This window comes from Rosa rugosa, chromosome 4, assembly GCF_958449725.1.
Source record: "Rosa rugosa chromosome 4, drRosRugo1.1, whole genome shotgun sequence".
NCBI classification, from domain to species: Eukaryota; Viridiplantae; Streptophyta; class Magnoliopsida; order Rosales; family Rosaceae; genus Rosa; species Rosa rugosa.
Genome location: NC_084823.1, coordinates 5,978,782 through 6,005,906, shown reverse-complemented (window position 1 = coordinate 6,005,906; position 27,125 = coordinate 5,978,782). Strand labels below are relative to the sequence as shown.

General features: G+C 36.7%; 1 protein-coding gene across 9 annotated transcripts in view; it reads right to left on the bottom strand.

Moving 5' to 3' along the window:
• Nucleotides 1–27,125, bottom strand: part of LOC133707372 (uncharacterized) — a 41,038-nt gene that overhangs the window by 12,715 nt on the left and 1,198 nt on the right. For 4 of the 9 annotated variants that reach the window (XM_062132940.1, XM_062132932.1, XM_062132934.1 and 1 more), the window contains 9 exons: nucleotides 25,934–26,008; nucleotides 25,713–25,805; nucleotides 25,300–25,624; nucleotides 24,146–24,877; nucleotides 22,935–23,882; nucleotides 18,927–19,079; nucleotides 13,288–13,389; nucleotides 2,852–2,899; nucleotides 2,342–2,772 (listed from right to left, as the gene is read on the bottom strand). In XM_062132940.1, the coding sequence (XP_061988924.1) occupies nucleotides 2,342–2,772; nucleotides 2,852–2,899; nucleotides 13,288–13,389; nucleotides 18,927–19,079; nucleotides 22,935–23,882; nucleotides 24,146–24,877; nucleotides 25,300–25,609 (2,724 nt within the window). In that variant the 5' untranslated portion in view covers nucleotides 25,610–25,624; nucleotides 25,713–25,805; nucleotides 25,934–26,008. The remainder of the gene's footprint in view (nucleotides 1–2,341; nucleotides 2,773–2,851; nucleotides 2,900–13,287; nucleotides 13,390–18,926; nucleotides 19,080–22,934; nucleotides 23,883–24,145; nucleotides 24,878–25,299; nucleotides 25,625–25,712; nucleotides 25,806–25,933; nucleotides 26,009–27,125) is intronic. The other 5 variants (XM_062132935.1, XM_062132937.1, XM_062132936.1 and 2 more) reach the window with 3 other exon arrangements.

The window sequence follows — 27,125 nt, the reverse complement described above, 5'->3', positions numbered from 1 at the left end:
CTCTGAGGAGCACTTACGTTTTATTTTGTTGTTGGCAATTTAATTCGTAAGCTCGTGTAATATATGACTCTTTGAGGCGAGTGTATATTAACTTTGAGGGTTCAGGGCATCAGTATGTACTTGGTTGAAAGGGAAAGAGTTTCCAGATATTTTGTATTGATGGCTGAACGATCACGCATGTATAATTATGGGATTATATATCGATTTTTATTTGTGTTAAGAATTAGGGGCGTGACAAGAAGGGTGATGTAGGAGCACCTTACTTCAAGGATTATGATGCATCATTTACAGGGAGCAATGGTTATGCCTCATCTACTAAGACCAGCACCAATACATGATCTTCCCCCTGGGAAGATTTCATATCAGCATTTCGAATGACCACCAGCTTGCACAGTTTATTGGTATCCATGGTACCAAAACGATTTCAAGCAATGGGGCGCAAGATTGGAGTATGTATACCCTTGAAATTGAATGCACCATTAGTAAAGGGTCCCTCTGTAAACTTTTGGAATGGACTACACAGCTCAAGCCTCTTTTCTCCCGCCGGTGCCTCGGCTAGTTGCGATACAAGCTTCTTCGCCATCTTACAAATACCGCCCTCATGATAAATCAAGTGACAAAGCTGACACTTTCCAACTAGATATCAAAGAAAAAGGATATCTCTTCCACAATTACTGGAGCCAGTTTTTTTTTTTTTTTTTTCACAAAGGCTTGATGATTTCGTAGGAAACATTTACCCGTATTTTGCTAGTCATGTCAAAAAGTTTTCCTTCAATAATTAGAAATTTGTCTGCATCAAAGGTAACATTGATAATGGTATTGTTGACCTCCAATGCTGGTGGGATGTTGTTGATCTTAACAGAGAAGTACAAGGAGTCCATTTTCACTGTATGAAGGGCCATCAAACCATCATACTCCTAAATAATCATAGAAGCACGATTGAAATACCAAGGGCCACACCAAAGCACCTTGTTTCCATCCTTCTTAAGATCCAAAGTAAACATAAAGCTTTTCTAGGCTCGCTTCTGAACCCTAAACTTGCTATCAAAGAACCATACACACTGGAAATGGCGCTTGAAATCAGTCACTTCAAAGGGTTCCACCATTAACGACCTTGCCAACAAGTATGCTTGGAAGGTGCGCTGCGTTCTAGCACCATTCATGCCCGAGATGTTAACGACATCATATCGCTCCCTGCCAGCACCATAGATGCGGCAAAACTGGCAGTGACTATCTTCAATGTAGGACATGATGAAGGGGAAATGATTGTAGAGGTAGAAAGGATTGTAGATCGAAAGATTTCAAAGTCGACAACTCCCTATTAGGGTTAGGGGTTTTTCCTCTTCGATAACGATAGAGCGGCGTTGTTGTTTGATTTCTTAATTGATTTGATTTATATTAAAAAATGAACGTAGTTGAAATTAGTTAGTTCTAATAACGAATAGTTTGAATAATTATATGTGTTGTAATTTTTTTTTTTTGAAATGTACTTATATATATATATATATATATATATATATATTTTTTTTTTTTTAAAGAGGATCAAAGGGTTTCACTCCTGCCCCCAAGGTGACTCGAACCCATGACTTCGTACATAGGTAGTGGGTGCTCTAACCACTGAGCTAACACCACTTCGTCAATGTACTTATATATGTTGTATTGTTGGGTAATAAAAAAATAAAAACAAAATCGTCCAAGCGCTAGGTCCCTCCCACCGCCCGATTACAGTCTAGTGGTTTTTAAAACATTGATTACAGATAATATCTATATTATGTAAACAATCTAACAAAATTATGCAATCACACAATTCTTATGAATTGATGATTGATAATAACAAGAAAACAAAAAACAAGTATAAGACAAAAAAAGGGTTTCTCTAACAACAAGCTTAAGACAAACAAGCTTAAATTTACATAATTTTTCTACTGTATCTCCAACATATTCTCTAAAAATCTCAATTAAAGTTCCTAGAAGTTTTCTACCACCTCAGCGCATCTCCAAAAGTTTCCCTAATCATGGTTTGTAGATAGAGTAGAAAGAAAAACATTAAAAATTCAAAAAGATGTTTGCCTGTAATTTTAGAGTTTTTTTTGGAAATTAAATTTTCTACCTAAAATAAAGATAGATATAGAGAATCTGTTGGAGGAAAAAAAAAAAAAAAAAACTTATTTTTCACGATATTGAAAATTTATATACATAGAAACATATATTTAAGGCCAATGTTTATTCTTTTAAGTACATTGATGCTTAATATGAGTTTATATAGGCAAACCTTGAGTTGGTAGGATAATGGGTTTCTAAGTAAACTTATGTATAAACACATGTATTTAGAGATACTGACCTTAAACCACTGTAGCTCTCGCTGCATTTGCAAAGCTGCACCGCTAATATGATTGAACCTTGAGAGTGGAGATAATTTCCCTGCTAAATGTAACATATTCTCTGGAAACTTCGTCGCACATGTGCCAAAGAATCTCTGGTCCTCTCTATCAAGTCTATGAATAAGGCTATATATTTTATGTTGACGACATTCAACCGCAAACTGAAATATGTTTTTGTTTCCTTCACGTTTTTTTACGAATGGAGGATGTGCTTCACATATATGAGTAACAAACTCAACATGCCCGTATTCAACAGCTTTGAAGATTGATTTTCTTATGATGTCAAGTTGTGCTGATGTGGGATTGTCATTCTTTAACATTTCACTAATGCAACATAAAACATCAATGCTTCGAGTATGGATCCATTTCACTTTGCGTAACCGACTGACTCCTAGTTTAAGATCCCAAACAATAATTAAGAATTGGAAAACAATGGAAAAATATGATAAACAATGTCTGATGTACCATACCCAAAAGTTTAAGGAGACTGTGTGCAAGTTCCTTGTATAAAGTTATGACTGCATTACAAATTCCAGTATGTTAGCAATTGTTCCTAGATATTGGTAGTGACATAGCATATTTAACATAGTAAATTAACTAAAGAATAAAAATGCAAGAAAGAATATATTTAGAGCATTTCCAACAGTTTCTCTATTAAATTCTGAATGATTTATTATCTAAAATTATATATGGTATTATTTTTTATTTGAAAATGTTATCAAATAATTAAGTATCAAATAATTAAGGGTGCAAAGAGAGAGAGAATTTAGCATTAAATTAGATAAAACTAGTGGTTTCTTAAATATATTATCTCCAAACTAGCGACTTTTATTATCTCTCTTTTCACTTTCTCTAAAATAAGGATAGGTTATTGTAAAACCCTACGCGCCGTCTCTGAGCGCCGCAAACACCTCTGGTAGTGAAACGATCTCGTGCTCCGGCATGAGGCAAGGGAGCATCCTGGTATGGAATTGTCGGGGTATAGTAAACCTTGAAACCCAACGAGCCTTAGTTGACCTGGTGCAAGCCAAAAAACCTAGCCTCATATTCCTCTCTGAAACCCTAGCACAAAAAAATCTGATTGACTCCATTACGAGACGTCTTGGATTCAAGGATAACATCTGCTTCCCTCAGCAACGAGAATCTCAGGGGGTCGCACTGATCTAGAATGACAGCACACACGCCAGTCTGAGATCACAGTCGGCTCACCACATTGACGTGGTGATGGGTAAACCTGACGAACTCGAAAAGTGGAGGTTTACTGGCATATATGAAGTTGCAGCAAGAGGAGGTCGAAATAGAACTTGGGATCTCATCAGAACCTTAGCGTCGGAGAACTGCAATCTCCCATGGTTGATGGCTGGCGATTTTAATGAGATAATGTCCAACTCTGACAAATCAGGCGGGCCTAGGAGGGCTGCAGCACCAATGGCAACTTTTAGATGAACAATGGCAGACTGTGGCCTTATAGACATGGGATTTGTGGGCAGTCGCTTCACTTGGAGTAATAAGTTTACCAAAGAAAGGTTGGATCGAGGATTTCAGACTATACAGTGGAGAAGTTGTTTTCCTTACAGTAGGGTATTAACTCTAAACCCGACTGAATCTGACCATTGTCCCCTCCTAATCGATGTTAGCAAGGAGAAGCTACAGTATCGAAAAGTTAAGAGACTCTTCAGGTTTGAAGAAATGTGGCATGGTAATCCAGATTGCAGCAACATTATACAGAGGGAATGGGCGGTACCATCCACTGGCAATGCTCTGAAGCAATTATGTTGCAAGATAAAGAAAACAGGACAACAACTCCAACAATGGCATAACAGGGAGTTTGATAGACAGAAAAATGAACTTCGTATCTTGCAGGAAAAGATGAGTGACATTATGAGAATGCCCTACACTCAGGAACAATATGAGGAACAACGTGCTCTTCATGTAAGACACAGTCAGATACTCACTCAGCAGGAAAAGTATTGGAGGCAAAGGTCTAGGGCAATTTGGCTCAAAGATGGAGATAGAAACTCAGCTTACTTTCATCGTAGAGCTAGCAACAGACGAAGCAGAAACTTGATTCGGGGTTTGGTAAATGAACAAAGTGAGTGGAGGACTGAACCTGAGGAAATTCAAAGTCTGCTTCATACGTATTTCCAACAAGTTTTTACTACGGAAGGCATTGATGAGGAAGCTCTCCAAGCTATTCTAGAAGCTACCCCAACGAAAGTAACGGAAGAGATGAATACAGACTTATTACAGTCATATACAGATGACGAAATCAAAGCAGCCCTTTTTCAAATGCATCCCTCCAAAAGCCCGGGACCGGATGGTATGTCACCTTTTTTCTTTCAAAAATACTGGCATGTGGTAAGTTTTGATGTTTGCATGGCTGTCAGGGAGTTCTTGGACAACGGAAATTGGGCAGATGTTAATTTTACGCATCTGTGCCTTATACCTAAGATAAAAGAACCCCAGGAAGCAATGCACTTCCGACCTATAGCACTGTGTAACGTGATCTGTCGGATATGCTCCAAAGTAGTAGCCAACAGACTGAAGCGGTGGCTACCTGATATCATCTCACCATTGCAAAGCGCCTACGTACCAGGGCGCTTGATTTCTAACAACACTTTAGTCGCTACTGAAGCAGCTCATTTCATGTATAAACTGAAACATCAAGAAACAGGTTTCTTCTCCCTCAAACTTGATATCAGTAAAGCCTATGATCGACTCGAATGGCAATTCTTACAGGCTATACTAGCAAAGCTTGGTTTTCATCCTACATGGATTGAAATGATCATGAAAAGTGTCACCTCAGTTAGCTACTCTATTTTGTTTCATGGACAACCTACAGAAAGAATTATACCTACCAGAGGTATCAGACAGGGAGACCCTCTATCACCATATTTATTCATCTTATGTGCAGAAGGTTTGTCTGCTTTACTAACAAAGTCTGTAGAAAATAATACAATTCAGGGACTCACTATGTGCCCAAGTGCTCCCACACTCCATCACTTATTCTTCGCAGATGATAGTTTTTTATTTGGTACAGCCACTGAAGCAGAATGTTATGGATACAAAGCCATCCTGGATATCTATGCAAGGGCATCTGGACAAAAGGTGAACTTTCAAAAAAGTAGTGTTGTATTTAGTAACAATGTCCATATGGATACCCAATTACAGCTAGCCTTTATTCTAGCTGTGCAGAGAGTGGATGAGCATGACAAATATCTAGGCTTACCATTACGGATTGGTAAATCAAAAACGGCCATCTTTGAGTACATCAAAGAAAAATTGACAAAAAAGCTCATCAATTGGAAAACCAAGATACTCAGTAGTGCAGGTAAAGAAATTTTGATTAAAGCTGTTGCCCAGACTATGCCATTATATGCCATGAACTGCTACTTGCTTCCAAAAGGTCTTTGTGATGATATCCATCAGTTATGTGCATCATTTTTTTGGGGTGATACTGAGGAGCAGAGGAAAATCCATTGGCGCAGTTGGGAAAGAATGTGTCTCACAAAGCAGGAGGGAGGTATGGGTTTTAAAAATATCTATGCTTACAATCTAGCAATGCTTGCAAAGCAGGGATGGCGAATTGTTACCAATCCTAACTCTTTAATAGCAAAATTATACAAAGCTAGATATTTCCCATATGGTACTTTTTGGAACGCTGAACTTGGAGACTCACCATCCTTTTCTTGGAGAAGTATTCTCAATGGAAGGCCAATCTTAAAAGCAGGGATACAGTGGAAGATAGGAGATGGAAATCTTGTTAACATATGGGACGATAGATGGACTCCTACTGCTCAACAATATCGGATTTCACGGCCTCCACAAGCTCACTGTGAAAAGGTAGTTGATCTAATTAATCCCCATACTAGAGAATGGATACCTACCACTGTCCAAGCTTTATTTCCTGCTGATATTGCCACAAAAATTCTATGCATCCAGTTGAGTAGACAGGCCAACCAAGATCGACTTGTTTGGAGTTTGGAGAAAAAGGGTTTTTATTCGGTGAAAACAGCTTATTGGATTGCACGGGACCAAGTGCTACAACAAGCTCTAACCTCGACATCTAATGGTAATCCGTATAAGGAGCTGTGGAACAAGATCTGGAAAGCACAAGTCCCAGGGAAGGTCCAAATTTGTGTATGGAGAGCTTGCAACAACTTGTTAGCCACAAGAGAAAGGCTGCTCACCAAGGGTTACAATGGAGAGACGAGTTGTCTACTTTGTATTCATCCCATTGAAGATAACTCCCATTTGTTCTGTAAGTGTCCCCTTGCTAAGCAACTTCTTATAGCTCCACCATTTAACTTGCAGGACAGTTTGCTGCCTAATATCAATTTCAAAGAATGGATGCTAGAACGAGCAATGAGCCTCCAACCACAAATCTTTGCAAAGCTATTGATGATTATCTGGGCCATTTGGAAGAATAGGAACAACATGTTATGGTCTGGCACTCAACAAACTGCTCAAGATTTGATGCTAAGTTGTGTTACTTGGTTGGAGGACTTTCAAAAAGCCAAGCCTGGAAGTCTCAAACCGGTGAAACATACCAGGCAGAAATGGGTGCCTGCAACTAATGGTTGTTATAAATTAAACGTGGATGCTGCCTTCATGCATAATCAAAATAATGGTGGAATTGGAGGTGTAATCCGAGATGCTACTGGACAGTTTGTCGCTGCCTTTGCTAGACCAATTCCATGCACAGCCTCACCAAAACAATGTGAGCTTCTAGCAATCCGAGAAGGAATTGATCTACTGTACTCGCTTCAAATCAATGAAGTCACCATTGAAAGTGACTGTATGGAAGCTATTCAGGAGATACATTGTCCAGACTATGAGCTGTTGGCTAATGGCAGCATTGTAGATGACATCCATCGTACTTGGGGGAAACTGAAAGGAGTGCACTTCGCTTATACTCCTCGATCTTGTAATAGGGTGGCACACCGTTTAGCAGCTATAGGTTTTGAAGCGACCCAGGGTGTTGTCTGGACGAGTCAAGCACCAGAAAGTATTTTCGATGTGCTTGATAAAGATTGTAATCAGCTCACTTGAGCTATCTTTCAATACAAGTTATTTCATTGATTCAAAAAAAAAAAAAATAAGGATAGGTTTAGGAAACTGTTGGAGTAAATAATAGGGAAGTTATTGGAGGCATCTAGGTGGCTAGTTCTTATGCCTGGATGCATATAGTATGTCATAAAAGCCATTGATATAATATTTGTACATGTAATATATTTTCCTTGTATAGGGTTGAAGCACTGAATGGGTCCGGCCGCCCTCAAACGGGTCGGGCTATACTAGGCCAAAGCGGCATATTTCCCTTCTTTAGTAACAAATATATATATATATATATATATATATATACAGGCCGGTTCTGAAGCGGACGTCCGCACTTTAGCAAAGTGCGGACGGCGACGGCGGCTCGGGGCTTGGCGGACGGAGGCCGGAGGCTTGGCAGACGGGTCTGGACAGCGTTCGAGGTCGGAGGAGGTCCGAGTTGCAGGTTCTGGGCAGCAACCCGACCTGCAACTGCAGGTTTTCTGGGCTGCGCTGCAACGACGTCGCCGGCGACTCCACCGACTGCAGACCTCTCCGCCCGACCCCTGGCGTCCTTCCGACAACCTCCGCCTCTCCGTCGCGCCCCGAGCCGAGCTGCAGCAGCGCCGTCCGCACTTTAACGAAAGTGCGGACGTCCTCTTTGGAACGCCTCCGTATATATATATATATATATTTTACATTAGAGATGATCAAACACATGACCTAGTTTAATTCGAACTCAATCTTTCACCATAACTACTTGAGCTAACCCTAATTCACTAAAGATTTTATGAATGCTTGTTTTTGAGTCATTTCAATTTTTATTTGTCAAGTTTGATAATCGAAGTGATGGACCTTGAATGTCAAGAGTTAAAAACCTTAGATGACAAGCATCCTATTGCATGAGACTTTATTAAAAAAGATACGGAAGTTGAACCACTGTTCTCTAGTATTTGCTAGAAATTAATTTATGTCGCAGTTGATGAGACATCACAATTTCATTTAATGGTATGTATTTTTACGAAGTATCTGAAAAAGTAACTGCCGCCTAAAATGATTTATAAGTATTACCTAAAAAAGTTATTTAGCATTACTCTTTTTTGAGTAAAATTCACCATCAGTGTTTGAATTCTTTTATCCAACTATCAACAATATCTCCCAATAAAAAAAATGAAAAAATAAAAAACTACCAATATCTATCAATGTAATACTTGAACTCAAAATTTTGTATTAATGTGGTACTTTCATCTATACGTTTTTTCTTTAGTTATTCGTTAATGTAAGATTATACATCTAACATTTTTTTAAACCAAAATTACTAGTATGACCTTAAGAGTTTTTTGTTTTTTTTTTTTTTGGACTACTTCTTCCTCAATCGAAGACACGCAAACTAAGGGGAGACGTGTTTAGGGTCCTAGGCCACATTAGCCCTAACAAGGGCCGCTTACGTTCGGGATCAGTAAATTGTGGCACTTGCATAATTGGGTTGGGGTGGATTAATTTTGCTTCTAGTTCATCTTGGAAGGAAATCAACTGTCCCCATTTCTTCTAACCCAATTCTGTCACTTCCATATTTTGTTGACACCTGTCCTCCCTACTAACATACCCTTAACTCTGTTTTTTTTTTTTAATAGGATTTGATGTTATTAGATATCAAAGCCATGAAAACAGGCCAGAGTCTAACATGCACTTACATAAGAATCCGGTGAAACCGGATAAACCTATCTAAGTCAATACTAAACTCATTAAAGTCTAAAGGGACGCTCACCGGAAAGCAAGCCTAAAACGAGCAAGAACAACCTCGCTATTCTAAGGAAAAATCACGCTCGCCGGAAAGCAAGCCTAAAACGAGCAAGAACAACCTCGCTATTCTAAGGAAAAATCATTCATCTAGTTTAATTTTCCAGCACGTCATTGTGGTACAAATAACAACTAGAAACATCTTAGAACAACTCATAGAGACTATTCCAACTCTAGAAGGCTTGTAACCAGATGTCTAATAGCAAAGACTTAAGAAAATACTAGCTCATCCCCCTTAGGGTTGGAGTCAGCACCATCCTTAGCCTCTTCAGGAGCCAACAACCTCAGCAACAGGTCGGTCTTGCTCTTCTTATCCAATGCCACTGTAGCAAACTCAACCAGCCCAAGCTTGAGCTCAAGTCTAGGCCCGAAGGCCCAACTGCCCCTTAGTCCAAGTTTATGCCCAGGCTCAAAGACCCAAGCCCAATTCTCAGACTTACTGAAATGGGCCCAGGTATGCCCATGTGATCCAGGCCCAGGCCCAGAGGTCCAAACCCAGAAAAGGACGCTGGTCCGAGCACCCTGTCACCGCCAGCCTATCACCGCCGCCGTCTCCGCCCTGTCTGGGGAGTCCACCCCAGGCAGCCATCCTCAGAAGCAGCACTGCACTACAACACCAGCGCCTACAGATTGGTAGCACTCCAACGCCGATTGTCAATCGTCTCGACCTCAACTTCGCCCAGTCGGTATGAAAATCTGACCCGCTAACCCGCCGGCACTCATCCAACACTGCAGCAATTAGTTTTTCACCCAGACCCCAGTCACGGCGGTATCAGTCCGACATACCTACTGCTGATCCACCTCGATTCACAGCGCCAAGACCCGACCACCAATATCCTAGAACAACCGGATCTTTTCGAAACCTCTACCACCACCAAACAGACCCTAAGATCTGCAACGCACGAAATACAACGCGGCTCGCCGGTGAAGACGACCACATCGCCGCCACACTCTGCTCAGAAACCCTAGGGATCTGCTCTACAACACTTTATCTTAATGATCTTGTTGTTAAAACAGAAAGTGTTTTCGGTCCTTAAATCTATTAACTTTACCAAAAAAACTAAAAATTAAACAAATATATATTTAAAAAAATTATATATTTTAACACAAACCCAGATCTCTTCTTCCCCGACCCACAGAGCTACCAGTCATGGCCGGCAGACATGTTTCATCAAAACTTCGAGCAAATTGAAGAAAATGAAAGGGATTGAATTGCAGCTTTCCATGATTCGGATCTCATACTTTCAAAGCAAGTATTTTGTATCTAAATTCCTAGACCAGACTTATTAGATACACACTTCAAAATCAAAACTTTGGATTTAGTCAAAGGAGTTTTGGAGATCTGACATGGGCTTGCTGAGAAAAAAAGAAGAAGAGAAGAAACCTTTATTTGAATGGAAAATTCTGCTATACAGACCTGCATACTACGCAGATGGGATGTGTGGTCATGTGTTTAGAGTTTAGGGTGTCATTACGTGCCATGCACGTGCCTATATAGGCAGTCTGCATACCATGCAGATCTGCATGACAGCCGAACCCCTATTTGAATAGCAATTTCTGGGTTTTGATATGAGAGAGAGAGAGAGAGAGAGAGAGAGAAACTTCTCATAATTCCATTACTACCTTCTACGCATTTATGGGTTGTGTTGGATGGACAAGCATTGGTTTTGGTTGAATTCAAATTAGATGGAAGGTGGTATATATACTATCATAGAAAATGGAGTCCAATTAAATAGCAAGGTTATGCACACATTTCATAAGAGCTTTGAACAAGTCCAAAACATTTTTGACCAGAATAGACGGCTAATCAATAAAATTAACCAAAACCATGACCAAGATCCTTGATAACCTCAACAGGAATGTGGGCTTACTTAGAAAGCTTAGCAACAAGATTAGAAGGATGGTAGATCTCTATGTTGATCTTTCTAGCGATTTTTTTAGGTCAATGAAAGTTTCATCAGAAGGTGAATCTGCTGAGACTTTGAAATCAAATGAAAAATATAGTGAAAAGAGAATTAGATCGGGTAATTGTTCGAAAAATTGCATTGAATTCGTTGAACTAATCTGGAAACTTAGGCATAGGATTTTCATTTTTTCTTTCTTTCTCTGTGGTTTGAGTTTAAGAAATTTTATTCACACATCCCTAAATACTTAATACACTCCTGACTTAATATACCACTCATTGACTTTTTATTCAATCATTTTATTAAATAAACAACTCAAACAACCTAAATTATCCACAAAACTTATAATATAACTCAGTATCAAGATCATTAGGCCAAACTTTATCATAATCAAAAAGTTTTAGGGAAATGATCATTTACCCAATTTTAGCTTAAAAATTGCTCACTTACCCAAACACTCTAAGAGATTATTTCCCTAATACCCAATTAAGTATTTTTTAATTCATCTTTATTTATTTTTGGGACAATTTTGCCCTCTCCTTTTTTGTCACTTAGAGAAATAAGTCATTGGAGACCTTGCTTGACTCTGGTGGCGGACTCCGGCGACTGGTGACCCGACTCCGGCGACCGGTCACCGGATTCCGGCGTCTGAATTTATTGCCCCCTAATAATACCCAGTAACCATATTATTGCCCCCTAGTAATCATATTATTGCCCCCCAATACTCATATTATTGCCTCCCAATAATCATATTATTGCCTCCAATAATCATATTATTGCCCTCCAGTGAATTGCATAAACTCCCAAAACCAAAATGAATACACTACAGGCACAATTGATCAATTTATATGCATATTATTGCCCCCCCAATACTCATATTATTGCCTCCCAATAATCTTATTATTGCCCCGCAATAGACATGTATAACTACTGAATAAAACTTTTTTTTTCATTCTTCTTTCTTCTTTCCTTATAAGCCTTCTGCCAAATTTACCAAAAAAATAAAATAAATAAATAATAGTTGCCGCAATGGATAGAAAGAGGGCCATGAAAATAATACTTGCATAGTTGCTATGACTACTATGACTACTCCTCTGACCGCCACGTCATCATTCTCCTTCTTCTTCATCATCGTCTCCATCAACATCTCCGTCTCCATCTCTCTCTCTTCCATTTTCAAACCCCACCAGAATCCCCCAACCCTAGAGCCCAACACGACCCTAGATCCTTGTCCCCAAAACTATGTCGTCCGATTCATTGAGTACAAGAAGTGGGAGGATCTGAAATCGAGCGTGTCGGCGGAGGGATCGGACTGGATCGACAGGAACAATCTGGCCAAGGATTACCCGACGGATTTCGGACTGGTTCGGATTGACCGCGCCTGTGAGACGCCTGGAGGTGGCCAGACGACCTGGAGGAGGCTTTTCTGAGAAGAGAGAGAGAGAGTCTGGCAGTCGGCCGGAGGTAGAGAGAGAGAGAGAGAAACTGGAGGTGGAGATCGGGGGGAGAGAGAGAGAGAGAGAGTCTGAGAGATGAGTTTCAATTTAATTAATAGGGGCAAAACTGTCAGCAGATGTTAGAGTGGGTAAATGGGGTTAAAAAACTCGGAGTAATTGGGCAATTTTTAAGCTGAAATTGAGTAAGTGGTCACGGCCCCAAAGTTTTATACATATAAGTGCATCTCTAATAGTTTCCTGATAAAATCCACTAAAAATTAAATTCTTTATAATTTTTCTTCCGCAATCACAACAGGATTTCTATTATATTCATTAGAATTTATTATCCATGGTTAAATATTTAAAATTTTAAAAATATAATCAAATAATTAATGATGAAAATAATAATAATTTGAAGACAGAAGAGAGAAACGAGAAAAAAACTTCCTAAAAGATGATTCCCTATAATTATACAATTTGCTCTAAATACAGATATTTTTGTTTTCTCTCTCTTCACTCTCTCTAAAAGCTGTTTGAGCAAAAGAAAAAAAATGCATCTTTTCTCCTAAAATAGAAAAAAACAAGATATAGGGAAGTTGGCATGGAGATGCTCTAGTAAATGGAACACAACTAAAAAAACTTGTCAAATATTATTTCTCTCACGGAACAATTAACAAAAAACAAAAAAAAAAACAATAGTCATGGTTATAATTATACTATGCAAGGTACCTGAGCGAATGAGATCCATTTGATTGTCTCGATCATCCTCTTGTTTTGAAATATTGATGCAAGTATCAGAAGTGTTCAAATTAGCAGGTTCAATGCGTAAACCTATCAATAAAAGTGAATAGTATATCAATGGTGTTGTTATTTTTGTTTTTTTGACTTTTTTACAATAAAGGGCTTTTTGACAATGAAGGGGTGTTATTACACACCCAAAATCTATATTCACACATCCTATTTATTTTTAGGATATTAATTTTAATTTGACTTTTTAAAATGTCCTATATATCCTCCTCTTTAACTCCCTATACAGTAAATCTCAATAAATGAATGTTTGACACATTAATTGTGAGCCCCGAAAATTTATTTATAGAATTTAATTGATATCGTCCAATGATCTCGTTAATTATTGAAATGCTGGAGAATATTTTTCAGAAGGGTGCGGCTATTGCCACCCTATAATTTTCTTTGTTCACCCTACTTGCTCATTACACCCTACATTTTAATTTTAATTATTAGATTTACTTATCTAACCTATTTCTTTTTCCACGAATATCCTCCATCATATGACATATCAAATTAAAAAAGAAATTTTGTTCAACGAAAATTTCTCATTTAATTTATATCAATTAAAAAGACATACTAAAATATATTAAAGTTTCCTAATAAAATCATAATTTGATTTACTTCCATTTTTTTTTATTTTTTCCATTCAGTTTCAATGTTCGTTTTATTTCAATCCATATTAAAAAAATTAGTAAGTGCTACTATGAGCAATGAACAAAAGATTGATTTTTTTTCTTTCGTGTTTTAAATTTTTTACTTTCGGTGTTCATAAAGGTCTTACAAAAATTTTGATGAAGTTAACACTAATGGTTTTGTGAATTGAATAACGAATTGAAATAAAACGATAAAAAAATTGTAATAAATTGAAATTTGGATGGAGAAGTAATGTTATTAGAAGATAAATTAAGTAGTTTTGCATTTAGTTAGTTATGTATTTTGTTTTCCTTATAGATTTGAATTTTAGAAAATTAGTGTACTTATTAGTCATTTTGCATTTGGGTAATATAGTCTTTCAATAATTCAAATATTTGTAGGGTGAACAAAGAAAATGGTAGGGTGGCAATAGCTGCATCCTTTTTAGAATTTTTCAAAATGTAAAATTCTTGATTTAAGAGTTTGATAACAATGTACATGACACGACGAGTTCGTGAGAAGTTCGGGAGAATTTTTCAGATATCTGAGCTATTTTTAGTGATTTTCGGAAGTTTCACAATTAAATAAAGTATTAAAGAAAAATAGAAATCAAGTGGCTCGATCTGGATCTTCAAAATCCTCCACCTCTTAATCTGAGCTGTTGAAATTGAGTACACAATTACTAGAGTGAGGTCAGCACACCAGATCACACCAGAACCTTCTCACACTTTCGACCCGGCGACTAGGTCCGACCGAAACTCCGTAGTTTGGCCACTTCACAACGGCTAACCGGTTGCGTTTGGATCGACTCTCCGGCGCCGACCTCCATCTGGTATCGATTGTCCATTCGTGGGTTATGGAGTGAGAATCGACACCGTGAAGGTTTGAGTTTTCCCGCGTATTCGTGGCGTTTTCCGGCGATTCTCGGGATTGTTTAAGGTACCTGTTATTATTGGTTTTCAATTTTGGTTACGTTTTGACCACATTGATATTTGGGTTGTTTTCGGGTTCCGGCGACAACGATCACCATCTAGGTTGCTTGCGGTAGGTCGCCTCCTCATGTTTTACATGCTGGTATATTTGAATTTCGATTTCGGTCAAGTATTAGGGATTTGATGTTTTCATGGTTTCGGTCACCACCGTGGGTTCCTATTTCCGGCGACTGCTCTGGAGTTTCTGGGCTTGTTTTCGATATTGGTTCTCGTCCTAGAATCAAGAATTGCTGCACTTCGGACTGAAGGAGAGAATTGGGATGTGCTATTATCGACGATCACAGAGCACAGTGGCTGCAAGTTTATGCTTGCTTAAGACCTCTGTTAGCTCAAATTGAGTTACTTTGATGGTTGAAGGTAAATTCAAAACCACAAACTGAAGATTTGTTCTTTTTGTGTTCGACCCCCTTAACCTTCGGAGGGTTAGCTGCATCAGTCAAAAGCTGCTTCGATCACAATGACGACTTGATTCCGTGTATGTAGCTACGTAACGGACGCTCTTACTACCCTAAAATTTGTGAGGTAACGTCATGTAATGGGTCTATGGGACTGGCCGACAGGTAATATGTGGCGCTGTGTTTATTTGAATTTCATGCATCGGGTTTTAAGATGGAAAATATTTTAAGTTTGTTGTTCTGATTTATATGCATTTTGTTTTCATACTAGGATCCCAAAAATATTATTGGTTATAAAACCTAGCTGGGGTAGGTCCTATAAAGCAACAAGGACGTAAGCTCACCCCTACAACAGTGTGTATGCAGGTACTGTGCATTAGTGACGGCATTGGAAGACGAAGCAGGGTGTGTGGAATCGCTAAACAAACTTTCATACAGGAATCAGGTTTTGGGTCTACTATTGACCTTTATTTCCTGAACATCGTCATTCCAGATATTGTTGAACATTGGTTGAATATTGAATCTTTGCTAAATTCTTTATTTCTCGAAGTTTGTTATGTCTCGAGAAATGGGTCATGCCAAGCTCTAAGTGAACAAAGTTTATTTGATGATTTAAAGGTTCACCTAAAAAATTTAAGCGTTTTCGCTGTGCGGTTTTTGAATAATGTCATTTTACAAAATGCCTTACGGGTTTTTGGGATGTAGATTGAACCTTTGGTTTATATCTTAGAGACACGTGCCACTGTGACGTGTCCAAGCTGGTGATGTGCAGTTTGGGGCGTTACATTAATAATCTCAGTCAAATAATAAATTCTTCTGGTCCAAACTAAAGCCTGTGCACTAAAATGAAAATCTCACTAAATTCATAAGATAATAATTTTTCTAAAAACTCTTTAGGGCCTAACGAATATACAAATTAATAAAGAAATAGCAAAGAAAAAAAACAGTCATCGCCATGTCTGAAAAAAGGTAGTTTATATTTAATCCACATCAGCACTTAACAATATATTGTGGAAATGATGTATTGTTTGAAAAGCATTGACTGTTGTGTAACATTTTTAGTCTTGCGCGACCTTTTTAAATGTTTTGGCCTTTGTATCAGAGATAATAATGGTGCCGAAGCGTGTGAAATATTTTATTTAGATTTGAGTAACATTTTTAAGTCCTATGCGGCTTCTTTAAAATGTTATGGTCTGAAGACCAGATGGGTTTGAAGATGAGATGGGTTTGAAGACCAGAAGGGTCGGAAGATCAGAGGTCACAAACGATGAAAAAGGCATGAAATTGAGAACCAAGCCTTTAGCCGGGTGATTGGTTACAATTAGTTAGAGCTCTAGTCTGTCTACCATTGTAATTCATGGGGGTAACTGAGTGTTATTGCGACTCATGATTACGTGTTTTATAAGAGAGTTTCGAGTGTATTCTTTCTTTTACCTTCCAAGATGGGTCTGGTTTTCATATTTGAATTGTTGAGATTTTAATTTATATGATTTTGAAGAAAGGATGTTGAGATTTATCACGATTTGGGTGAGTTGCTTCCTCAAGTTGAATTGGGTGGATTTATCTCGATTTGGGTGAGTTGCTTCCTCAAGTTGATTTGGGTGCATTTCTCACGATTGTGTGAGTTGCTTCCTTGAATTGAAAAAGGTGGTTTTTTGTTCTTAGTGTGAGTTGCTTTGGTGTGATTTTGTAATTTGCCTGAGCGTTAAAATGATTTCAAACATTACTTGAAGTGGTTTTGTTTTGACTATGATTAAGAAATTGAGGTTTTCTACTGTGATATATGCTTGTTTTTTCCTAGGCTGAGATAACTTAAGCATGTGTTCTGTTTTGGTTGTTTGAGTTTACTCACATGAGCTTGTAAAAGCTTACCGGATTTGTTGTTGCAACCCGGTGTACTACTCCATGATGTAGAGGTTATCCTGCAGGTTAGGGTGAGCGTGGTTAAAGCCGTAGAGCTTCCTTATTGTTACAGTAGCAGGTTTATCAACCTAATTTTGTTATGCACTTGTTCATCTTCTACTATGTACTGAACGTTGTGCATGAGTTTACTTATTGAATTGCAGTTTCAGTTAAACTTGGTATAATCTAATATGTGACTCTAAAGAACGAGTCTGTATTCATATTGTGGATTCGGGACATCTTGGTTGCTTGTGTTAGAAGGAAAAAAAATTTACAGGTAGTTAGTGTTGATGTCCGAACCATCACTCCTAGAGTATTTGTGTTTGATTTAATTGTATTATTATTTGTGATCGAAATTCAGGGCGTGACACATGATCATCCCTGCTCTTTCAATTTTCATTACCCGCGTTCAAATTTCAAAATTGCTTCCATTTGTGGCGTCACAAGCTGAATTGACACTGACATGAGGGCCTACTTTTCAGACTTTGAACCCTTAAGAATGGCAAAATGGACATCTCCCCTTCGTAACGAACTTTTCCTTCAACCTCTCTCTACCGTCAACCTGCACCGCCTTCGCCTTCAACGTCACGGAGCCGAGAAGGTTTCGGTTGGAGAATCAGAGTCGGAGGACTGCTCACCGCACCGAAAGCTCGGCTTTGAAGACGAAGAGATTCTCTTGGCAGTGGGTTTCGAGGTGGAACGTGACTAGCAGAGTGGTGACTTGGTCGTCGGCCGTAGCATCCGGAAGCGTCAACTTGACCTCGACCTCCACTAGGGCTTTGGAGATGTGAGACATTAAAGGCTGATGATGCAGTGCGTTTTGGAATAGGGGTCTTTAGAGCAGTTGAGGTGGCTGAGGACGGCAGATGCCCATTTGTTTTGAATTGGGGGGTAGATTTAGGGTGGAATTAATGAGAATTTGGTGGAGAAGTGAAAGAAAGAAAATGGGAGAGTGAGGTGTGGCTGTATTCGTTGAAGGGAGAGAGAGGTTGAAGGAGAAGTTCATCAGAAAGGGGAGATCTCCATTTTGCCCTTCTTTAGGGGTTCAAAGTCTAAAAAGTAAGCTCTCACGTTGGTGCCAAGTCAGCTTGTGACGTCACAAATGTAGGCAATTTTGAAATTTGAACGCGGGTGATGAAAATTGGAAGTGTAGGGATGATCATGATTAAAAAAAATAATATCAAAAACTGAACTAATGTTTGACCCAAAATTGAAGGAGGCAAATTAAATTTAGTCCTAAATTAATTGAAATAAGTAAGGAACATAAGTTTTTTTTGAATAAAGGACCATAAGTTTTTTTTTTTTTTTTTTTTTTGAATAAAGGACCATAAGTTATAAACTTATAATTTAGTGTTATATAATTAAGCAAACAAAACTTAGCAATTTAAAAAATTTAATAACCCCAGTGGATTAAAACTTTAACAATAAAAAAGTAACATGTAAAAAATAATTTCGTAAAATAAAAATAAGAATATATGAAAATAGAAGAACATAAAAAAATACTACTACTCAAGTCTCAACTGTAGTTGAATTTTTTTTTTTAATTTACAGTTGGGAAAATAAAAACTAAACAAAAAGACTCAAAGAAAATTGATTTAAACGTGTGAGCATATATGTGAGAGGCTAGTATATATCAACAGAGGGGAAGAAGACTCACGATTATAGATCAAATATTGCCCAAATCCAAGTTGGGTTCCACTTAAGAATGCAGAATGCATGCCAGCCAATTCCATTATAGGGCAACACGACTCAAATCCGGTTGGACTGATGGCCAATCTAGGGCAACGCCGAAGTAAGTCCAAAGCAATATCTAAAGTACAGAGAACGCAAAAGAATCAAACAACAATATTAAAACATACATGTGTGTGTAAATATATATTATTTTTTAATCAAATAAGAGATTTGGTGATATAACTTTCTTGGAGGCAGACGATGCAGGGAGCAAGTCTCACTTCATTTTTTTGAATCAAGGAAATAACTTCATATATTAGAACTCAATGAAGTAGCATTAACAAACTAAAAGCAACTTGTGCTACACTCAAGCCAGAATGACCGTTACACACGATTCCACTGTCATTTTCAGATAGAAGAAGAAGATGTGGCATTTTCTTAAATAATGGGGATTATTTGCCATCATAATACCATTACGTACTCTTCCGCAAGAGTTGTTTGAATGCAGTGGCAATTTCATAAATAATGAAAAATAAAATACAGTGGCATTTTTGTAAATATTTATATTTCTTATACTTTGGAGGCTTTATGAGGATAAAAATTATAATATAAGTTTTAAAACGACACTCATGGATAATATGTTAAAAAAAACAAACATTTCAATGAGGGTTGCATGAGAAGAAAAATACTATCTGAAGGATGAAACTGAGACATGCAGAATTTTTTTTTTTTTTTTTATTGACGAAATTAAGTTATTGTTTTATTCTTGGTGGCCAGTGGGGAGGAAACGTCCTGACAAGATCTTCCAATTCGGATTAGTCTTTAGGCCTAAAAAGCCTTTGAGGATATCGTGTGATCTCAATAAAAAATAAAAAATTTATTTTTTATACAAAAATAAGATATGGAGGTTCTATTCATACCTCCAAAATTGGCATTTGGACCTCTCTTTTTCCAAGTTATAGTTGACTTTGTCAACTCATGTGAAATTACTAATAATGACACAAAACAAGGAAAAAAAAAAAAAGAGTTTCTTCTTACCTCCAAGACAGTACGTAGTTTTCAACTTAGAGAAAACCTTCTTCTCTAATGTAAACCCTAAAATATACATCAAGCTCTATGGAATAAAGCACAATTCAGTAATTGAGCAAAGCATCCTTAATTTCGGAGTATTCGCACAAGGTAGGGGATTAGAAGTTTTATGTTCTTCTTTTTGCACTATCTTGATTACAATGGATCTGTGTATTTAAAATTCAGGACATCATCAGCTTCTAACGTTTTTGCCTTCAGGCCATTGAGATATCCTAGATATAGACCCCATCCTTTTTCATCTCCCATGATTTTCTTGTTCTTTATTTTTGTTTTGTACATGGATTCATATATGTATTTCTATTACTAAGAAATTCATAAGAATTTTTAGTCAGTAAGAGGGGGAAGGGTTAAAGAGCAGTACAATGGGCTTTTGGAGATATGAATAGGATTTTCCAAATAAAAGGCTTTTAATGATTTTATTGGACAATAGGCATTTTTGAAAAATTAGGAAGGTGTTGATAACATATTAGTTATTTGTAAAAGTGATTGGAGGTCTATTAAGTAGGGAGGTCCAAATGCCAATTTTAAAGGTATGAATTGAAGCTCCCAATAAGATATATAAAACAAAAAAATAAGTTACATACGGTGGGCGGGTATTAAGATTAAGTTTCTATATTAATTCAAAGGCTAGTTTAAGCTAACACATAAATTTTCAAATATTGTGCTTCAATATTTGATTAATGAAGCGCAATTTCATCAAATTTTCAAAAAATCAAGTTACATACGTTTGGGCGGGTATTAAGGTTAAGTTTCTATATTAATTCAGAGGCTAGTTTAAAATTTCATAACATATAGAGGGTAGAATAATAAACAAAGAAACATTGAAATTTATAATAAATTAAAAAAAAAAAACTTAAACTGCAAATAATAGCTTACCTTAGTGGTTTGAGTGCCTTAATGTTACGGGGTTTCCAAGTTCAAACACAACTCAGTGGTAACTAGGTGGTTTCGTAGAAAAGTGTTCTTCTACCCAAAAAAAAGTAGTTGCAAGAAGAAAAACTTATCTAAAAGATTGTTTTTTTTTTTTTGATCAAATACTATCAAAAGATTGTTAAATAATTCTTTTTGACTAAATTAAATATAAGAATATAATAATATATATATATATATAGGTGGTTTAGTTGAAAAGTGTTTTATCCACCAAAAAACAGTTGCAAGAAGAAAAACTTATCTAAAAGATTATTAAACAATTCTGTTTGTCTAAATTAATTTGTGTATAACCGTATATAAGAAGAAGAAAAAAAATACACACACACAGACAATATTTAAGAAAGAATGTGTTGTCAGTCATAACTAACTCTTTTACCTTTCTAACCCTCAAATATTAAACATCATGAATAACATTTTAATCATCCAGGATAAAAATGTTAAAACAAAATTAAAAAACTCCACTCACGTAAACATAACCACCCCCAACTTCAGTGTGGGGACAATTTCTCTTATATATTAAGTCATCTCCATCTTTTCATGGTTAAACTTCCATGTATTCCAACACATAATAATATACTTATATTTATACATGTAGATAATATAGTAAATAAAAGGGTTATTATCACAAATGGTACCTGAACTATATCTCAATCTTATCGATGGTACCTAAACTTCAATTTTGATCACAACCAGTACCCGAACTTTTCGATTTCATTTTAAATGGTACCTAAGGCCACATTCGGTCACTATTCCGGCCAAAAAAGCCAAATCTAAAATATAAAAAAATTTAAAAAAAGTTCAAGGCAAGTCTATTACCAAAAAAATCATCACTATATATGATTGCAACCCTTGAAATCATCAAAGATCATCACTATGATTGCCTTTACATGCCATTTTTAGTTGGAATAGTGACTGGAGGTGGCTCTAGGTACCATTTAAAATGAAATCGAAAAGTTCAGGTACTGGTTGTGATCAAAATTGAAGTTCAGGTACCATCGATAAAATTGAGGTATAGTTCAGGTACCATTTGTGATAATAACCCTAAATAAAAATATATTTGCCACAAAAATAGGAGAGAAAAGCCAAGTATCATTTGGTCCAGTGACATAGGTCTCTTTTTTGTAAGTGGGAAGTCATGAGTTCGACTCACAATAGACTAGTTGTTGTATATGAGTTGTTTATTTGATAAAAAACAAAATGTGAGAAAAAATCAAAATTATGATGAGCACGACATTTTGGAATTTAAAGAAAAAGAAGAATAAAAAATCAATTGACATGTGCTTGGGGGCGAGTCTATTATATTAAGCCAACTTCATTTTTTTTTTTAAATAAAAGTCAACTTCATTTTAGAATGATGAAATTTTTGAACTACCTATAGTACCCTTGATTAATTAAAACTAATAGGTCAACTCCATCCCCAAATGGTTAAATTTTAAACTACCAATGATGACCTTAATTAATTAAAACTCTAGAATATATAATCTAACATAGAAAGAATATGATGGTAACTGGAAATATTAAAAACTGGAAAAATATCCAAAAAACTAAAAATGGGAGGAGGGACTACTCCAGTTTATAACTACTTTTATAATTGAAACAGCAATAAAAGAAAAGGACAACAAAATATCACTAGCGAAAAATTAATTTTATAAACGTAAACATAAATAAATAAAGAACAACCGACACACGCGTGGAGATTGTGTTGAGAGACTAGTTATTTATTTAGCTAACTCTTCATCCCATGGTTGATTGAAAATTTTAATTTAAAAAATGACACATAAAGGATAAAGTGGTAAAGAAAGGAAAAAAAAATCAGATTTCACCAAAAAAAAAAAGGAAAAGGAAAAGGAAAATCACGTTTTCTTTCTAAATATAGCTGTTAAATTTTATCTTTTTTTCTTTCTTAAATTTCGTTTTTTCTAATTTATAAAAAAGGAATGCAAATTGGCATAAATACAGTTGTTGAGACTCTTACCAAACTTCTTCCCTCTAAAGCACCGGACAATCAAGCGCGCGCCATCCTCACCGCGCTCGGGCATTAGATATTCAAGCGGAGTAACAGAATAGAGATAGGGACACAAATGGGATTTTCCCTTACCGAAACAGGCGACAACTGGAATCGTACCAGAAGCCACATTGATGCCAAATACTTTATTGTTGTTTTCAGCCATGTACTTGGCTATTTCCATCACGTCTTCATCCTTGCGTACCTCTAACGCACATCTTAAAGCTGTATAACCTTCACCGTCTTTTTCTTCCAAAGCTTCTTTTCTCATGAATGACATCACCTCTTTCGCAATATTTATATGCCCGAACCTGACTGCAAGGTGAAGTGCATTGTTGCCCTTGGCTGTTTTTAATTCCAAACCTTCTTGTCTCATAATTGGCACCAACTCTTTCACAATATCAATATAACCCTTCTCGACTGCATTGTGAAGAGCTGTGAATCCTTCAACATCTTTTATCTCTAAATCTTCTTCTCTCATTAATGGCACCAACTCTCTGACAATATCTAAATTACCCTCTGATACTGCTATGTGAAGGGCTGTGGAACCTTGTGCATTTTGTACATCCAAAATGGCGGTAGGTGTTTTCTCGTACTGTTCAACCATGTCTTTGGCCCTTTCCATGAGAACTTCTTCAGTCACGCCTAAATTTATACTAGAACCAAAAGTTGCGAAATCTTCTACGGTTTTCAATTGCAAATTTTCTTTTCTCACCTTCAACAACGATATCCATTCTTTCACAATATGCACATGCCCTTTTCTAGCAGCTACATGAAGAGCAGTGTCTCCATATCCGTCTCTTGGATCCACTAACGTTATTGCGTCACAGGGATCATCATTAAGGCACTCCTTTGCATTATCCCAATCACCATTTGCCACATAAGTGATGAACTGAGTATAGCTATTAAAATTGCGCTCTGCCAATTAAGAAATGTATTAATTCGATCGTGTATTATATATTCTGGATGTAACTATACTAAAGGGTTCTACACATAAATCCCAATGTCATCCCCACTTTAAACACCCAAGGAGATTAGTATAAACTTCGGAATTAGTATATTTAATATCATTATTTATAAACTTAAATAATTACTCTTCAACCGACAAATATAATTAATATCGCAAATGAGCAAAGTATTTATAATCAAGTGACTAGAGATATTATAATTAATAAATATACCTTTTTCTTTTGTCATGAACTCTTTCATAGTAGGCACATTACCCTTCTTTACTGCTAGCTGAAAAGCTGTGTAGCCTTCGTCATTTTTTATTGACAAATCTTCCCTTCTCATCAACGACACCAACTCTTTCACAATTTTTGTAGCCCCCATCTTGACTGCTATATGAAGAGCAGTGTCACCATCAGGGCCTCTCACCTCTCCCACCAACTCCGCTAAATCTTTCACTATAGGTACATTTCCCTTCTTGACTGCTAGGTGAAGAGCTGTGTAACCATAGCTGTCTTTTATTTTCAAGTCTTTTGGTCTCATAAACCGCACCAACTCCTTCACAATGTCCACCTTCTCATTATAGGCTGCTAAGTGAAGAGCCGTGGAACCATCGCTGTTTATTTCTTCTCCCATCAACAGCACCAACTCTTTCACAATATGCAGTTGCCCATTCCATGCTGCTACATGAAGAGCTGTGTTACCTTCAGCGTTTTTCATTTTCAGATCTTCTTGGGTCATCAACAGCACCAACTCTTTCACGATATTCACGTGCCCATTCCAGGCTGCTACGTGAATGGCTGTGTCTCCACACCCGTCTCTTGGATCTATTGCTCTTACGGCGCTGTGGAGATCTAGTTCTTTGAGTTTAAGGCACTCCTTTGCCTTATCCCAATCACCTTCGCTCACAAATTCGGTGAACGGTATGTAGGGCCCGAAGTTTTCGGCACTGTTCTCAACATGCCCTGCCAAGTTTTTTGTGAAAAATTGTCATTTTAATATTGTGACTTTCCCACTCCAAATGTTTTATAGAAAACTACTAGAAAGTCCCTGCCACTTTTTTATTTTTAGTTATAATCAAGGAATTCAAAGTATTCAATTACAAAGAAATTTTCATGAAATAAAGTTTACATAGTGAATTCAAAGTATCCATTAACAAAGAAATACTCATGAAATAAAGTTACACTACGTCTACATGTAATTTAAGTTTCTGTTTTGTGCAAGTCCTATATATATGCAAATTACATACTTTTACTACCTATTTCCAAACCAAGACGGTTAATACCCTGCACACATGTAAATAGAGTAATAGATATTTGCATATTTTAGAACGAGACACTTGCATATTCTTTGAGTTTTAAATTTTAAATTTTGACAAAAAACACACCTGTTAACCTCGAAATTTTTTCTAAAGCCTCCCAGGCACTTTTGGCCATTTCAGTTTGGCTTATAAAATTAAACATCTCCGGCCCGCATGAATTTTGAATAACGTATAAAGCCTTGGCATTCTTTTTTCTCCAAGACTTATATTCTGCTCCATCATCTTCTAGATTTGCAGGTTCTGTTATTGCTTCGACAACCTCCCATAGATCCTCAGCCAACAAATAAGTTTTTACCCGCAATCTCCACTTTTCATAGTTATTGCGGTTGAGAACTTCCAAAATAAGTGAACTGGAGACACCTACAGTACTTGCCATGCTTGCACAATCAATCTGTCTCAATTCATCCAAGTGGGTAACATTTATGAGTATACATGAAAACTAAGAAAAGAAGTAATATATAATGATAAAACCAACTAACCAAGTTCTCAAAGATTATATTGGATAAATCTTCACAAAGCTGCTGCTCAAATTCCAAAGTGCATAGTACGCATCAGGCGGACAAACTTCTAATCTGAAGATGAAAGGAATGAATTGTTCTTTCCTTATATTATGTTCGATTATAATAAAAAATCAGCAATAACTTCAAAAAGATTTTTATTATTGGCGAATTTTTAAGAAAGACTAGAGAAATAGACTTACCAAGCAAGAAATACTTTCACTCTTCACGAAACAACAATTAATTTCCTTTTTTACCAACTCCAAGCTTTCACCTACCTGCAAAAGCAAAAACAAAAGCATGTTTAAGATATATTAAACACTTCTATTAAAAAGAGAAAAGAGAGAATATTAAACACTTCTATTAAAAAGAGCGTAAAAAAGTATCAAACTGATAACAACATTTTCAACAGCTAAAATTATCAATTGAGAACAAAGAAATTAAAAAAAAAAATTCCTTCCCTCACCAACAATAATAAAAAGTAAAAACCTCTATCAAATCAATCATAACAGGTTGTCAAATATAAACATGGTTCAACAATCAAATAGAAGCAGATTTGAAAATCTAAAACTGCTGGCTCAATTATCTAGAATTTCAAATTCATAGATTCAATATCTGAAACTAACCACTCAAATTCACACTCCTCCTATTCATTTACAGTTTCCCACATCAGGACAATTGTCATTACCCTTGAGTAAGACTTTTTTATGTTTGTAAACACAATGATCATTATATTTGATTCATAGTATTCAAGCAGTATCACTAAAACCTCAAAACTAGCAAACTAATCAAACCCAACTCACTTGTGTAATCCGACTGTTCCTACAATGAATCCAACATGATTAAGAAACTTAAGCCTATATTAACATATTGACAGAGCACGCACACATCCATACTCTAGGCTATGCAGCTTATAGGCAATTATAATTGAAAAGGCAAAGGTTTAATCTTTTATATAATAAAAAAACTAAAAACAACTACAGTCATGCATAACATGCAACAAAACAAAAGACGCAGACCTCAAATTGCACCAAATTCAAAGACAATATTTCCCACCTTTGAAATTTTTAGAGCGATTTGTTTATAGCCATAGCGGAATGAAAGCCTAAGAACAGTGAATAGTCAATGGAGAAATTTAACTATGAATTCCAACATGATTCGGTAACTTAAGCCTAGACTAACATATTGACAGACCAGTGAGACCATGCACACATCCATACTCTAGGGTATGCAGCTCATAGGCAAGTATAATTCAAAAAACAACTATAGTCATGCATAACATGCAACAAAACAAAAGACTCAGACCTCAAATTGCACCAAATTCAAAGACAATTACTTCCCACGTTTGAAATTTTTAGAGAGATTTGTTTATAGCCATAGCGGAATCAAAGCCTA